Genomic DNA, 18,024 nt, shown 5'->3' on the forward strand with positions numbered 1-18,024 from the left:
GGAGGGCTAGAGTGAGCAGAGGCGGCAGGCTTGAGAACGGCGCGGCCGGCGATTTTGACGAAGGAGCGTCCGGAAGGACATGTGACGACTCCGGGCTGGACTCCGCTTCGTCCACAGTGAAAGCCGATCCGGCGATCCACAGCGCAAAGTTGTAGTATTTCCTCAGCAACCAGCAAGGATCAGCTCCAGGCATGACAAAGCAGATATCGTCCTCTTTTGGAAGGCCAAACAAAGTAGTTTCGCTTTCACAACGAAGCACACAGCACCTTCACGACATGGTGGAGGAAACAACAATACTACAGCGAGAATAAAAGTTATGCCTTCTTTCTTTGCGTGAACAGTTGGGCGGTGTTATGCAAATCTTCCCACATAGTGACGTAGATATGTGGGGGCGTGTTAGAACGAGCCATTTTAGGTAGGAATGGCTGACTCTTAACTTTTATAAAGAATATATCTTTGGATTTGAGACTTTAGTCTTTGCAATTTTACAGATCTTCTTTATGCACCAAGAGCTTGTAACACTCCAAAGAGAAAGGAAAATTTTAAATCGCATCATATGACCCCTTTAAGAGCTGACTTTTAGCTTTTAAGCTAAAACTAACTATATTCGAAATACCTTTAGTATCCAGAAGTAACTTGTTCCAAACTTATGCCTCCGAGTATTTAAAAACCACGACCATACATAGTTTTAAAACAACAATGTAATATCCTTAAGAATTTGCCTAGTATTATAACAATGTTGCTCATTTACCCTAGAGAAAAGTGCATTAAAATATGAAGGTGCACTATTATTGATAATCTTATGTACAGTTTTGACCACTTTAAAGCACAACAGAAGATGATTGAAACATGATTTAAAATGTACTTTAAAGTACAACTTTTAATTTGACTATATATGACAGTGCACTTTTTTTAAAGTATGTTAATAATCAGTCACAAAAACGTCTCTTTAAATACACTTAAGTGACCTTTTATTTCATTAATGTTATATTATCCACAAGTACATTTTTAAATATACTTTTAAAATTTTAAGAAGTACACTACAAGTGCGCATTCAATGCAATCGAGAATACTTCATTTTCCCAAAAAGGGCTCAGTGGAGAATTCAGTTGTTCAGGCCAATAAGCATCTCTTTGAGTAAGACCTCTTTGTGTCTCATGGGAAGCTGTTAATGTCTGAAATGTATTAATAAAGTTGCAGAAGTAGGGCATTAATGTGTGTCTGTGTTACAGGAGACGCTCAGTTTAGTGAAGCCACAGGATACCCCATGATGCAACAGTGGAGAGTGCGGAGTAACCTGTATAGAGTGAAGCTCAGTGCCATCACCCTGTCCACAGGTACCATGAGAAACACACAAACAAACCCATGAATACTCCTTCATGTATGCGTGTTCAGCACATTTATATTTCAAAACAAAATTACATTTAAGGCTTAATTCACTCAAAAAGTGAAACATTTGTATTCACCCTCATGTCTTTCCAAACCCATATGTTTTTTTCTTTTATGTAACAGATTTTACAGAATGTTCACACATTTTGTTTTGTGATACACATTTTGTATGGCAGGAAAACTGACGTACTATATGTGGTCAATAAATCATGGAGGTCCAGCTTTAAAGGGGTTAGCTAGTTTTTGTACTAAAAATTATATATAATATTTGTATACAATTAATTAATTGATTCATTAATTTATTTTCAAAAAAGGGTAATTTTCAAAAAGGATTAAGTTTATCTTTAGCAGAAATGCAAGTAAATTTGTGAACTACTGTGATAGGAATGGTTACATCAATAAACTTCTATTCAACCTGACTTTGCTTTCTTCACACGTTCAACTCAAGATAATATTGCACTCTAACGAAGATACACTTGGTTTCTTAATAGTGTTAAACTATTACAAATGCACGTTGATTATAGTAAGTGTTTATAAAAGTATTTGCAAAAGGAAAAAAAAAATGCCACTGTCTTAAATTTTAATACAAGTTACTGTAAAGGTCCAATAAAGAAATGGATTTTTCTCATACTTGGCTGATGAAAAGTCACAATATAGGGAAGGAGAACTGGTCAGAAATAATAATAATAATAATAATAATAAAATAGAAAGAAAGAAAGAAAGAAAGAAAGAAAGAAAAGGCACTAGTAGCATATTTTGAAAGTCAATGGGACAAAGAATGGAAAAAGGGACATTTTTCAAATATATTAAGAAATAAAGTCATACAGGTTTGGAACAACATGGGAATGAATAAATGATGTAATATAAATTTTTTGGGGTAAACTATGCTTTTAAGGCTTTTAATTTTGGTAAGCACAACAGGTAGGTTACAGAAGTCAAAATCCCATTCATTTTATAATTGATAAAAAAAAAAAAGTAACCTAGTTCATGTCTTATCCATCTTATTTTTCAACAGGGAACTATTTTCTATGAACGTGTGAGAGTTTTGTTTCATTAGTTGCTATAGGTAAATAACTAGAAGAATAATGCTATTTGTGCTACAAGGTCTGTGGGTGTGTGATTAATTACGCAATAAATAAATAAAAAATAAAAATAGTTTCCAACAGCAAGCAATATAACAATAATATCAATAAGCAATAATATTATAACAATAAGCAATAATATAGTCTGGTTTTGTACAGCTAAAATAACTGGAGGCAGCTGATACTGGAAGCTTTGCACATTCAAGATAAAAATGGCCGTGCCCACTTTCACATAAAAAAAAAAGAAATAAAAAAAGAAAAGTGGATAGATTTTCATTAAAAATGAATGGGAAAATACTTCTGGAACCTTGCCACTAAAACTGGGAGAAGGCACTATATCACTGTCAGAGTACTGAAAATGTAGGCGTAATAAAGTTTCACTGGCCTCTTAAAAGGTCTGGTGACAAGCAAGAAATATTTGACAATCATGAAATCAAAGATTTTCTCAACATAGAAAAGTAATTGCTTCTGTATGTGTGGTGGTGCTTTGGTCAGATTTCTCAAAGGTGCTGAAATCCCTGACGGCAGACAGCTCAAGGGATGAGTTGCTTGCATTTATTCAGCAGTACGGCAGTCATTACATCTCTGAGGCGCTGTATGGTTCTGAACTCACCTGCAACATCTACTTTCCCAGCAAGAAGTCCCAGCAACAGCTCTGGCTCCAGTACCAGAAAGGTAAGACTGAGGTGAGGGGTCGAGGAGAAGGGAATGATGGGAATCCTCCACGACAATATAAACAGACAAATAAAACAATTATTTAATTGGGTTTGTGTATTTAAGTCCCTGCTGTGAAATGCTCTGTGTCGAATATCAGATATTGCACCAGTGGGTTCTGGATATGTGAAAATTTGAGTTCATTCATACTGTATGAACAAGGTATGATCATACAGTATGATTCATCTGTGAATCAGCACCCACCTCTGATATAGCAAATGGAAATTCAGAAGGCCTACAGCAGGGGTTCTCAACTCTGGCCCTCAAGGGTCCACCTTCTTGCAGAGTTTAGCTCCAACCTTGATCAAACTCACCTGCCTGTAACTTTCAAGTAATCCTGAAGGCCTTGATTAGCTTGTTCAGTTGTGTTTGATTAGGGTTGGAGCTAAACTCTGCAGGAAAGTGGACCTTGAGGACCAGAGTTGAGAACCCCAAACCTACAGATCAATACTGTATCTGCAGAGGCAATAAATCAGGGCAGTGGTTCCAACCCACTTTCATAAGCTGTGTCTCATTTAGAAGGCTGCGCCCTCCGGAGGTCGCATTCGAAGGCTGCATACGTCATCGAGGCTGTCTCATTTCAGAAAAGCAAGTAGGACACTCCGAATGCGACCTTCGAATGCGACCTTCTTTCACAGGAATTCGGAGGATGCATGAGGTGTATCCTTCGCTGCTACAGATAACCCACAATTATTTGCGTCGCCGTGAACAACCGTTGTTAATTTGAAAAATGCCGGCGCTGGCAGATATAACGTACACACAAGCGCAGATGTGGTGTTTACAACTTACCTTAATTCGCCTCGGTAAAAACGGATAAACTTTGTTTTTAATATCATCCTCCTTTATTTCTCTAATAGATGCCTGCTGTAGGTACGCTGCAGCTCCTCAAACATTGAACAAAATAAAACAAGTAAAAGCATTTTTTTTTAATTACTTTCCAAATTTAGAAATAATTTTCCTTCATTTAAGTAGTGTGAGAACTCAACGATGCTCTAAATGTGTTGGCATAGCAACGTGATACTTCCCGCTTCCTTTTCCGCCTGTCCTACGAAGGCCGTCTAGTTTAATTCTAGGTTGAGGACACTTCGTATATGCATCCTACAGAGGATGCGACCTCCAGAGGATTCGACCTCCGGAGGGTGCAGCCTTTTAAATGAGACACAGCTATAGAGTCCCCCAAACAGTGCACATTTTGCATGTCTCCTTAATCAAACACACCTGTTTCAGGTCATCTGCTCATTAGTAGAGACTTCAAGTGAAATGGGTGTGTCAAGCAAAGGATACTTAAAAAAATGTGCAGTGTTGGGGGGCTCTGGTAACATGGCTGGTAGGGCTGTGAATCTTTGGGTAGACAGCGAATCGCTTCGATTCACAGGTTTTCAATTCAAGAACGATTTTTGCAAATTCACGATTAAATTTGATTCGATTCACAATTAAATTCGGTTTGATTCGATTAACGATTCGATTCTGCATTCACAGGATTATTTAAATGATTCCCCTAAATTATTTAAATGCTTAGGCAGGGTGCAAATTACACAGCAGCTGTTATGGTTACAGAACCATAGGTTAGGGGGAAAAAAAAAGAAAAAAAAATGTTTGTCTATTGTTAGATGCTAGTTTAATGATGCTATGGCATATGTAGAAATGTATGTAAGCCAAGATTTTTAAAAAGAGCTTTAAAAGTATTATATAGGCTAACATTTTGTCACACCAGGGGCGTAGCCATCATTTCAGAAGTGACAGAAATGTCAAATACAATAATTGTATGCATGTATGTACTGTATGTATTATTATTTATTTTATTTTTTTACAAGGAATTATTTTCTTATCTCTTACTTTGAATTTGCTATAAGAAATCAAATACACTGCTGGACAATAATCAATCATTTGTAATATATATATTTTTTCCTAATGGAAATTTTATGATTGCTTTATATACTACAAACAATTATTTCAATTTTCTGCACCAAATAAGGTAAAAAAATATATACTTTATAGTTTATGTAGGCTACTGTAATAAGTGTCAATTAGCACTGCATCATTCATAAATTGTATTTATTTATTGTGTTTATTGTCTTAACGTTTCAGTTCATTCTGCTTTTTATACAGTTTAGCTGCAGATATAGCCTGGCACGTCTATGAGCGCGAGATCACTTCTCTTTCAGTGCGAACACTTCATCTCATTTTCATAAAATAAAATGCTATAGTATTTAACTTTTCCTCTCCATGGGCAAATGATGATCCTGAAAGAAAACGTGCCCGATGTCTATTTGCTATAGCAACAAACGCTACTTTCATGCATCTGATTATCAGATAAATAATCGCGCTCTTATTTCAAGGTTGTTGTTAATGCTGTGGTTATTTTAACAGTTTTCTTCGTACATTCGGTTCAACGACATTGTTAAAACACATTTATCATTCAATGGAAATGTGTGTATGCTTTAGACGCTTACATTTTTACTCCGTCCATGCAATAAATGCGCAGCATTCGACTGCTCGGGTAATGTTGTCGTCGGTATGACCAAGAGCCATTGAAAAACTACAGAAAAGCAAAACTACTAAACTTTAGCATTACTGGCCACGTGTACTAAGGAGAGATCACACATCAGCTGCTCAAAAAATGTGTCAGTGAGACGAACGGAGCGCGATCTCAATCTTGTGACAGTCACAGGCGGTAAATAGTGGAGCGCGTGAAGGAGAGATGCGAGGCACGAACCTCCATTAATTCGTGCTTGTAGTAATGTAATGTATATATTTTGAAAGCATTGAATCACTATAGAAATTGCGATTCATTAGATTCTTAGCCTTTTAAATCGATTACTGTCCAAAATCGACGATTCGCAATTCAAAAATCCAATGTTTCAAGATCGATGCATTGCATCGTCAGGGTTTGTAATCGATTAATTGAGAAAACAAGTGAATTGTTACACCCCTAATGGCTGGGAACCTCTGAACCAGGGGTAGTCAACCTTTCTCCTGGAGGTCTACATCCCTGTAGACTTCAGTTCCAAAATGCTACAACACATCTGCCTGTTATTTTCAATTAATCCTGAACTTCCTGATTAGCTGCTTCAAGTGTGTTTGATTAGGGTTGGAGCTGAACGCTGCAGGAGGGTTGCCCTCCAGGAGCTGTATTAGCAACCTCTGCATTAATTGTTAAATAGGCCTAAAAATAAATTGGCCCAACATTTTTCTTTGATTCCTCCTTTAAAATACAGTAAGTAGGTCCTAGATCTTGAGTCACAGAGTTCTTTACACGGACAGGGGCACTGGCCCCTTTTCCCTAATATTTCCATGCATATGAAATGTCATACAACCCTAACTCTGTTCCTGGGGGCACATCAACAGTAACCTAAGTATAAAAAAGTTGCGCACATCCCACAAACCCACACAGGGCTCAGGTGCTGGACAAAAAAAGTCAAACTATAACAAACATACAAACGTATTGTCCGCACACTGATATAACTGCTCCATAAGAATAATTTATTCCAACATTTCAATCATCAGGTCTTCATCAGGCACAAATTACATGAACTGAGGTACAACTCTTTATAAGTAACAGGTGGTCATTCTAATTAGACACGTTCAATCACTATGCAGGTACACTCCCACAAAAAGAAAAACAGAGAGAGAGAGAGCGAGAAAGAGGAGGGAAAAGAGAAAAAAAACGTATTAAACTCGAATAAACACAAATCAATACAGGTCAAATACAAATCTTAAACTCGAATAAACATACAAATCAATACAGGTCAAATACAAATCAATACAGATCAATAATCACTCAAAAATATTCAAACAATTCTGAAAACAGATGAAAAAATACACACAATCCTACAGAAAAGGCTTAATATCAAATTCTTCATTCAACCCAAAAGGTGACAACGTATTTAGAGTATGAATCCAAAAACATTCCCTTTGTAAAAGTTTCCTCTCAACCCTTTCCTCTCAACCTCTCAACCTTTTTTTGTTAAAATGAGATTCTATAGGACTGTGTTCAACTCCCGTCCTAATATTACTCCAATGTTCAGTAATGCGGGTGCGTAATGATTTGGCACATCAACAGTACACATTTTGGATGTCTCCCCTGTCTGACTGGGAAGAATTTGAAAATGTGTACTGTGAGTGTGCCTCCAGGAACAGGATTGGGAAACAGCAAGAATCAACGTCATTATTTTCTGCAGTTCAAAAATTGTACTGTGAAGAAGAAAAGTTGAAACACTTTTTTAAAATTATTTTGTGGAGGAAGATAACATCACATTAAGTACAAACAAACATTTCAGTCAGCTTAAACTGACTCCATTTCCCCATCATAATCTGATCTTCTTTTTTTACGAATGCCAATCAGTAACAAGTGCATTCTCAATGTATGTCCAACTATTGTGGGTAAAAAAAACAAACGGAAATTTGCACAACCCTGGTTGCAAGAGACAAGACAATTCATCACAATGAAAGATAAAGGGGTTTAGATATATTGCTCTAGATCAGGGCTGGGCAACTTCGGTCCTGGAGGGCCACTGTACTGCAGAGTTTAGTTCCAATCCTAATCAAACACACCTGCATGTAGTTTTCTAGTAATCTTGAAGACATTGTCTTTACAGCTCATGTGATTCACTCGTACACTTAGATTCGGTATTCACAGTGTACACAGTGTATGCCTGGCAACTATACTTTTTTTCTTCATGGCTGTAAAAAAAGTCATCAAGATGGGGGCAGGTCTGTCATATTTGGTGATGTCATAAGATGTTTAAGGGTTATCACACATATCATACTCAGAAGAAAATGGAGCCAGATCAGACTCCCAGACTTGCCATTGCAGCAAGCTCTCAGGGTGTATTAAGTCATGGTGACCCATATTTTAGGTTTACAGAGGTTTTAAGTGAGTATTTTGGCATTTGATGTGAAGGGTACGATTACTAAGAGAGTTATATTGCATAACCAGTACTTTACACATTTCTTAGTGTGGTCTGGGAGCACTTGACTTATACCCAAGGTGGTCTGTGAGATAAGAGGCTTGTACATCTTCTTAGCTTATACTGCTGCCCCTTACGCCTATTTACTGCATGTGACACAACAAGGATTGGAGGTATTCCAAAAGGGAAGAACCTGCCATCCAGATACACTTGGCTATTTGAATGAGACAATCTGTAATCCAGGCCAAGACTACTAAAGCTGATGTTGCTGTGGCAGGAATGGCTGTGTGCCTTTATGATTGGGACCAAGCACTGAACCTAGGCTTCCTACTCCTTCACTAATGTGACTTGGACACCTCTCCAGGAAAACTCAACAGATCTGCCCATGAGGCATTCACATAGAACCACTGAAGTTTAATTTTTGTCATGCCTGGAAAAAGTAGACAGGAGGACCTGGTGAATCCATGTGGTGAATGGTTTTGAAGACAGGTCTAGTGAGGACAAACAATTGGATTCGCTTTCAGTAACACACAGTATTATTTGAAGAATGTCCGCTTTTGAAAGCTTACTGGTTGTTATCAAGAAGGTTGTTATGAGAAAGAAATGGAGAGAGACTGGTATATAGTTTTCAACTGCTATAGGGCTGTTGGGGTTACCCAAGCTTGATAGAATGTGGTGATGCTATCAGTATTAAAGCATGTGTTGAAGATATCTCCCGTAGAACAGTGCTTCTCAAACCTGTCCTGGAGACCATCCCCCACTTTACATTTTGGATGTCTCCTTCATGTAACACACCTGGTTCAAATCATTAGCTGATTAGTAGTGACTGCAAGACAGAATTCCCGAAATGTTGGGACTGCAAGACAGAGAAATTCCAAACTCTAATGTAGTGGGGGTCCCCAGGACTGGATTGGGATGTACTGCTATAGATGATGGAGGAGGAAAAATGTCCAATCCTGCTCCTGGATGGGTCACTGTCCTGCCGAGTTTAGCTCTAACATTAAATAAACACACCTGAAACACCCAGTCCAGGTGTAACCCTTCCGATTCTACTTGACTTGCCCCAACCAGGATTGGAACTGGCGTTTCTGGCATGGTAGGTGGGTGTGCTAACAAGGACACAGTCTCTAGTGTTGCTAGTGTGCCACCTGGGATCAGGGTAGCAAGGTTTATCTCTACAGCTCTTACTAGCTAGCCTCTGTTACAAAGGGATACTAGAAACGTTAAGGCAGGTTGGAGTTAAACTCTGCAAGTTGTTGGTCCTCCAGAAGCAGGTTATGGACACATCTGGGCTCTTTAACTCCAGTCCTGTAGGACCGACATCCTGTAGACTTTAGTTCCAACCCTAATTAAACACACCTGTCTATAATTTGCAAGTAAACGATTAGCTTGTTGCCAGCTTGTTCAGAAGTGTTTGAATAGGGTTGGAACTAAGGTTTGCAAAAAGCTTTGCCATATAGTTCTGTTAGCTCTCATAGTGTCTCAGCCAGAAGAAAATACCTTTCTATAACAGCTTTGTGGGAGTAGTAGTCACCCAGTCACCAAAAATTATATCATCATTTGCTACTTGTCCCTTTTAGACTTGCACTCTATTCATGTACTGCTTGTTTTCTTACAAATAAATGAATAAATAAAAAACTAGGCTTCTAACCTTTATGTATTCTATCTATTTGTTTTATTTTTATTTATTATACAATTAACATGCAAATGTAATGTTGTTGTTTCTTCAATGGAACCAAAATAAGATGCATAATTGTCCTTTTTGGAGACTTTACTGTTACAAAGTACAACAAAACACAGTGGGCTTCAATTAAATGAAATGTTGCGCAGAAACCATCTTAAATGTGATCTTATGTTCATCTCTCAAATATGCGTACATGTGATTCATAGAATAAATGTGCGCACGTACACCTCTTTCAGATGTGAAATCTATGAATCGTAAACGATCTTGAACTTGCGCGCAACTGAATGGTTTCAGCTCTCTGCCTCGTAAACGACTCCTAATTAATTCCATTAACATATAAAAGAGCACCAGTCATCGTCAAAATCCTTTAATTTAGAACAGCGAGCTGCAAGAACCGCTTACATTTTCAAAAACCTGCAGTACTCCGACAAGAAAAAGTATGTATGTCTGCTCAGACCCTGATGTGACACTAAGCACTTTTCCACATCAAAGAAAGATTTTACAAATATGAGCGTTGGCGTGGATTTAAGCGTATGCACACTCTAAGATCAAATCTGAGTGTATGCACACTTTATAAATTAGGCCCAGTCTATTTGAAATGTCCACTATGTTTAAGGACATCTGAAACCATATGATATGATCCCACTACACACCACTCTATGGACTACATTCACAAGCAAATGTTCCAGACTCTTCTCATCTGGGTGGCTGTTCCTTCTCCTGGAAACTATTCCTTTGTCATATGACATCCATAACACTAAACAACCCCAGCAATTGTACTATGACATAACCAACATAGGCAGTATATTTCCCTTCAAGGTTGAGTTTAGTCAGGATCTCACTTTCAGATCAGTAATGAACTATACATTAACAAACACATAAACTGATCTAAACTTTATGATGACTATAGTTATGCATTGATGAAACAATATTGGGATTTTAAATACACCTCTTCACAAAGACTGATTATATAGACTGAATGTTTACACTGTTCTGAATTTACTTTTAAACATGATTAAAAGTGTCCAACATTTGACCTAGTAATGGATTATTAGTATTATTTTTTTTTCCAGTAACACTGAGGCAAAGTTCTTTAATACAGTTTCAATCAGGAAAATGCTAAATTGAAGTGAATGAACATGGAGTCAAAAATGAAAAGGAAAAAAAAAAAACCCAGACAATTTCAGATTTTGTTTTTATTGCACGCAATAGGTCATGAACAATACAAACAAAAATTTTGGACTCATTTCACTGACACCAACATCAATGCCTGAACATGATTATGATTAGATCTTATGAAAGTAAAATGTCAATTCAGATCTCCTGCCATTGAACCCTGACAAAAGCACAATAGCGTGAGAAAATACTCAATGTTTAGGCCCTTTGACCATAAAGCATAATGGATAATGTTAAAAAAGTTACTTGTGCAACAAGTCATGCACAAGTGACATCAAACTATACTTTGACAACCAATAACAAAAGGGAGAAAAAAAATAAATAAATCACCCATGATGGTCTTGTATTGATGGTCATTGTGTACAGAAGGATAAAACTATATCTTGCATTGTGGATCGAGCTTTGTGCATTTGCTAAAAGTAAAAGTGAGTAACAAAAGACACGGGCCTCATTATTCATATGTTGCTTTGTGCATCCAAGATAAGATCTTATAAAAGCAATGATTCCTATAGCTATTTTTCAATCATGCCGAGTTGGTTAGCATAGAGTTGTTTGAGATGATTGCATACTCCTGTGTTCACTGAAAAAGGTACATGTATTGATACATGAAACTAATTAGAAATCAATTTTCCAATGACTAGACGGAGCAAGATGATGGCAAATTGGCAATATATACTGGTAACAACTTATAAAAAAAATATAACATATATAACAATACATTGTATTACATATATGACATATTAAGTGAGAGGCATTAAAAGGATGAGCACAATTCCTAACACAAGCCAAAACTACATTATTTCAGAAGGCCATAGATGAACCTCTGGAAAACAGCCAAAACAAGAACAAATTGTCAGAAAGAGGTGAAAAAAAAGGTGTTTGTTACATTATTTACATTTTCATTATGTCTTTACTCTTGCATTTCAACAGAATTTGTGATTAAACTTTATTTAAGTTTAAAGCTATATTCATTTATCTATGCCCGCTGTGTAAAGGCATAAATTAAAGGGGTCTTTAAAAAGTCCTAACATGGCCAGGCAACTCAATGGAAATCATTTTCCTTTTCTAATGGAATGACAGACAGTGAACATTACTCTGGATCTCTTGTGCAGGGAGAGTGCATTTGCTATAAGGCCAATGCAGGCTGTCTGCATTTGTTGGTTATGTACAAATGCATTTTTAAAACTTAAGGCCAGAAACATACTTTTCACAAATGCACAGATGCAAATTCATGACGAACGCACTACCAACTTGTGATATTTCACATGCGATCTTGTGTTGTTTGGCAATATCAAACCTCAATGCTCAAGACGTTGACATTAGTTACCTTCAACTGTATGTGCCATTTAAATTAAGTTCTAACATAATACGGTATGTTATGACGTTGACAGTGACAGTAGTTGAGTACCTAAATAAGAAAACTGACACGAAAGAACAGGAGAGACACGTTAATTCTAGAATCCACTATATTATCCTCTGCAAGCCAAAGAATGCAATGCACACTTGTGTTGTGTTATGAATTGTGATCATAGGTTTCTGTTCTAATCTATTTGTGATTATTTTTATAGCCTTAATCTGCTCCAGAACACATTTGAACCTACAGGCCCGTATCATAACTAGAATTTTAATACACAGAGTTCAATGCTATCTAAAGCTTTCAAGCAGGATAGTTTTAAGATCCAGCTCTTTGATACAAGGACACTTCAATGCAAAACATAATTTCATATATGATTTTAATATAGTCTGTAAATTGCTGAGTCATTTCCCTGCTTCTGTTGAACTATTGTAGTTACTCTGATGATAATAGGCTAGTAAAGATCTCCTGAATTTAACATGCCTTTGGTTCCTGCATCAGAGTAATGTTATCACAAACTGGAGTACACTATAAACCAATTCACAGTAAATAATTTACAATAACAGACAATTAAATTGAGATCATTTAATTATAATCTCATCTTTTGTAGTAACAATTACTTAACATTTTTCAAGCTTATTGTTCTTTAGTGTAACTATTTCAATATATGGAAGATTCATACTGTTACACAAATCAGAAGGTTTCAGGAATGAAGGGGCACTTTAATAGTAAGGGCATTATGGGAACTCATTACAACAATTACACATGAACATGACACTCACAGAAGTGTTTTGAGTCAGCATGTTTCACATTTTCCACAGCAATCCTTCCCATTCAAGGGATATTCTGGGTTCAGTACAAGTTAAGCTCAATCGATAATACTTGTGGCATTATGTTTATTATCACCAAAAACAGCCATCGTTACTTTAAACAATGCACAAATCTGTGTTCAAGTGAGGCATTTAGACAATGGAGTTGGATGGGGCCAATCTGCAGACGTTAAAACTGACAGTTTAAAAGGAAAATTAAGATGCAACTAAGTGTTAGTGTTAACAAGAAGATGATAAGTGTTAACAAGAATGTAGTGTTTAAAGGGGTCCTATTATGCTTTTTCACTTTTTTAATTTTAATCAGTGTGTAGTGTGTATGTTTGGGCATTAAAAAGATCTAGAAAGTTACAAATCTCAAAGTCCACTCCAAAGGGAGATATTTAGTTTTTTAAAAATCCCTTTTCAAGAACTACAACGAACGGCTCGTTTGGACTACAGCGTTTGGTTTCCGGGCTTTGTGATATCACAAAGCGGCTCATTAGAATTGCATTACAAATAATTCCCGCCTACAGAAATTCGAATGGTTGGGGGGTGGGGAGGGGCGAGGTTGTGGTTAGAACGCTTGGTTGAGTGAGTGCATCAGACGAGACGACAAAGAAGAAGAGCTGCTACAGAGTTAGTGCATCAGAGAAAACCAAGAAGAAGAGATGCTGTGCTGTAGCGTCAAATTTTTGGCATGTCTAGAACAGCGGTTCTCAATTCCAGTCCTCACCTACCCCTGCTCTGCATATTTTGTATGTTTCTCTTATTGCTTCATACGTTTGTTATATTTGACTGCAAGTGCCCTGCGAAGTGGACATTACCGGATATTCCTCCATGATTCCAGTTTGAAGGGAGCGTATATGTTCCATACAAAGGGCATTTAAGTGTGCGAGACGTGAATTTAAATTGTATTTATTTACAGAGGTATATTATGTCCCACTTCACGCTTCTCTAGTAAGTTTCGTTTGTGCAAAAAAAAAAAACACTTTCTAATAGGAATGTGCAGAATCTATCTCAAGGATCGGGATCCAGGCCAGTTGAGTATTTTTTAACTCACCTATATCTGCTATGCTAAGCCCAATCTTTATTTTACATGAGCTGTCATGCCGGTGTTGTGCAGTAGGTGGCGGTATGCACCTTCCAGAAGGATTGCCAACAGACATTAAAAGGAAAAGGAAAGGAAAATACTCAAATGTGCGTAAGGTGCAAGACCCAATAAGGTCTGTTTTAGCACCTCACACACACATTCAAGCTTCCGTGTTTAACATATTTGATGTGCACTTTAGTAACAAATCACTCGAAAGTCATTTATTTACCATTTACTTTTATCTGTAGTCTCTGAAAAACTCTCTGCGCATACCTGTATAAAATGAATTGATTTGAATGACTTCATAACTAGGCTATAATGTGAATGAAGTGTGCATCAAGCACTAGGAAAATACAAGTATCGGATCGGGACTCGGTATCAGCAGATTCTCAATATTCAACGCTTCAGAGTGGATCGGATCGGACATCCCTACTCTCTAACATCCCTTCTTCATCTGTCTAAAGTTATTTCCAATTGTTAGTTTGTTGCCATGAAAACAAAATGCCTAAATTGACTGTAAAAATGCAGCTGAAATAATAACAAACTTTATCATAAGAATGTAAGTGGTTTTATAAAATCGAAAGCTTCACATTTCTGCTCTTAAATTCTCCCAAAATTGGCCCCATTTCCATAGTAATTGCCTCACCATAACCTTTATTTTTGTGTTCTTTATTTTTGAGTATTTTTGTTACTACTGTATCAACATTATGCCACAGATGTTCTTGATTGAGCCTTATTTGTACCGAAACAAGAATATAACTTTAATATCAGTTATACAGCAACTACAAAAAAAGATCTTCTCAGTAACTCTCTATCTTAATGCCTGTACAGCAGCACAGAAAAACCATAAATAACGTATGAGAACTAACTTGCACACATAAAGAACAACATTGTCAGTTATTGCCATCAGTTGTGTTATATTTCGAAATCCATTTGCCCAAAGCATCTATAATAATACCCATAAGCCATCATTCAGTTGCTCCATGGCAGTGGTGAATGGCTGCGGCTTAGCTGCCTGATCCTGGCCACTGCAAGCCACGGGTCAGAAATCACTGAGAAGCAAATGCATTTGTAATGAAGCCATTGAATTAAAGTGACTAGTCTTATAAATTGTCCAAACAGCAGTCTTAACATGTAGAGGAACGTCTCCTTTGCAAGTAAGTGTAGACCTTCACACAGTGGTCCCAGCAATCTAAGACGAGCAGTTGTCCCTTTTGGGTAACAGCTACCCCTACAGGGCAGGTTAGGCCCTCCTGAAGGAGAATATTATAGCCACCTTCTTTAGGAAACTGCAATATCTCCTTACGGCCACTGTCTGTCACGATCAGGTCCCCGTTGGAGTCAACACACATGCCGGTGATGCATCGAAAGTCCTCAGTCTCTGAAAAGAAGTGACTGAGTTGCTTTCCCAGCTGGCCATCCATTCCCACTGAGCCGATTGAGAACCCCCCCTCAAGGTGGTGTTCATTGTGTCTATTCTCGATGTTTAGACCCAAGCCCTGTGTGAAGTAGACTGTACCTGAGGAGTCACAAGTTACAAATTTGGGCCTGACAGCCGAACATAAGCGGTTGTAATTCACAACCCCTACATTACGATCCACGGCCAGGCACCACAGCTTTCCCCCCTCGACATCTGACACGACAAACTGGCCCGAAGGCATGGCTGCGATTCCCCATGGCTTGATGAGCTGGTTCTTGTGACAAGCAATGCAGTGGCCATCGGTGGTGTAAACCTTCACAGAGTTGTCATAGTTATCAGTGACACCGATGAGGCCCTGAGCAGTGATTGCAATGGAGAGCGGGATTAGGTTGGGCAGGTCAGCACCTATGAAACTCAAGACAAAGTTGTCGATGCTGCTCGGGTTACGCCGTATCTCCCTTTGGAAGCCCTTGCGGTTGAAGATCTGGATGCGGTAGTTTCCTCGGTCGGCCACGAGCACCTCGCCTTGCAGCGTGACACAAATGCTTACCGGCAAGTTGAACATGCCCGGCAGATTGCCCTTGCAGCCCATCTTTTTCACAAACTGACAGAGTTGCCCACCAGAAGCTCCTGGAGGAGGTCCACCTCCGTCGACAGACTTGGACTTGAAGCTGCCGGGAGAAGCGCAAACGGCCTCTTCGACTGCCGTTTCCATGTCAATATCACGGTAAATGTCCAAAGGGGCGGCAACGGAAGTGGCGAAATCAAGTCCGTCTTCTTCCTCAGCATTGACAGTACAGGGTTTTGTGGTCAGTTGCCCAACGTCCAAGGGTTTCGAGCACTCTGTTTGAACAAATTCAGGTTCTTGTAGTTTCAGAATGACGGGCAGATTGGTTTTTAAGTCCAACTCTTCGTCTTCATTGTTGCTCCCTTCCTCCAGTAGAGCAATGTCCGTCTGCTTGATCCTCATGGTTAGATAGTCACATCTAGACACCACCTGCACTTCAGCGATATTGAGCAGGTACGTTTGCTCCTCCAGAATCTGGTCATTGAGTTTTTCTATTTCGGCCAAGGAGGTGGCGAAGGCACGGCGTGAACGACCAAGTTCCTCCTGAAGCCGCAACTCAGCCTTGGCGTATTCCTGCTGTACAGCCTTGTACTTCAGTCTGAGTGATTTTGTCACGTTGTCAATAGCTGCCTTCTTCTTCTGAATGTTTCCCATTGCCTCCCGCAAGTTAGAAAGCTTCCCGCTGATGTCTTTCCGCCACTGTTCGGCGGCCACACGAGTGGCCTGTACGACGTGACCCTGATGCTGGTGACCCTCATTTTTACAAATATCACACAACACGATGCTGCAGTCACAGCAGTACTGCCGGGGAAGGCGATTTTTACAAGACTTGCACATGAGACCCATAGTAGAGCCACATGAACTTGCACAGTCGATTATCTTCAACACGGTGAGATTGTCAGCCAGCTGGGAAATACTGCTCATACGAGACACCTTGCTGCAGAAGGGACAGCGCACGCCATTTATCGTACTGGCGAGGAGTTTCTCAAGACACTGGCGACACACAGAGTGACCACACTGCAGCAGTTTGGGTCGAAGCTGATTCTGGTTGTAGGTCTCCAGGCAAATGGGACATTCCAGCACCTCCCGAACCAAATCTGGATCTAAAGACATTGGTGTGGCCATGGTGCCTACAGGGGAGGAGAAAAGTCATGTCTATGTGTTTGATGTGTTAAGTCCTAAAACTAAAAAAAAAACTAACTAAAAAAACCTAAAACAGCACATTTGTTATTGGCCGAAATTGTGAAAAAAACTATTTTGCAGTTTGCTTATAATGTGCATCAAAAATGCTAAGAGCACTTGGTCCATTGTAATTTACCCACTTGCATATATTGAAACATTTTTTTTGTGGACAGAGGTTAAACACATTTCACCTGATTGGTGGTGATATGCAGATTTAACGGAGATGCAAGGTGGAATTGAATAAATTAAGACATGTTAGTAATGTAAAATATTATACATACAAGAAGAAGAAGATTATGTAGTGTTAATAGTATTACAAAAACAAAACATTGAGTCCACTGTACTATTTCCAGGTTCAGTGTGGACATTAAGAGATCAAAAGTGATCACTTGCTAGTTTCAAGTTCTTGTTGAACATGCAAGCTGTTGTTTTGTCACTGCTAATATATATATATATATATATATATATATATATATATATATATATATGATATAATATGAATGAATAAATATTTTCATTACATCAACGGTTTTAATTAAATATATACATATACATACATTAGGGCTGTAACGATACACATATTCGTATTGAATCATTCGGTACGAGGCTTTCGGTTCGGTACGCATTACAAACCGAACGATTTGTT

General features: G+C 38.4%; 2 protein-coding genes across 3 annotated transcripts in view; one reads left to right on the top strand and one right to left on the bottom strand.

The window, feature by feature from the left end:
* LOC107675510 (astrotactin-2-like) overlaps nt 1-18,024 on the top strand; it is a 541,421-nt gene that overhangs the window by 404,091 nt on the left and 119,306 nt on the right. The window contains exons 15-16 of the mRNA XM_016469894.1: nt 1,233-1,337; nt 2,967-3,146. Of these exons, the coding sequence (XP_016325380.1) occupies nt 1,233-1,337; nt 2,967-3,146 (285 nt within the window). The remainder of the gene's footprint in view (nt 1-1,232; nt 1,338-2,966; nt 3,147-18,024) is intronic.
* The window catches only part of LOC107675509 (E3 ubiquitin-protein ligase TRIM32-like), a 7,478-nt gene continuing 4,264 nt past the window's right edge, over nt 14,811-18,024 (bottom strand). For both annotated transcript variants that reach the window (XM_016469893.1, XM_016469892.1), the window contains exon 2: nt 14,811-17,326. In XM_016469893.1, the coding sequence (XP_016325379.1) occupies nt 15,336-17,321 (1,986 nt within the window). In that variant the 5' untranslated portion in view covers nt 17,322-17,326 and the 3' untranslated portion in view covers nt 14,811-15,335. The remainder of the gene's footprint in view (nt 17,327-18,024) is intronic.

Source organism: Sinocyclocheilus anshuiensis, unplaced genomic scaffold, assembly GCF_001515605.1.
Source record: "Sinocyclocheilus anshuiensis isolate Anshui unplaced genomic scaffold, SAMN03320099.WGS_v1.1 scaffold1604, whole genome shotgun sequence".
NCBI classification, from domain to species: Eukaryota; Metazoa; Chordata; class Actinopteri; order Cypriniformes; family Cyprinidae; genus Sinocyclocheilus; species Sinocyclocheilus anshuiensis.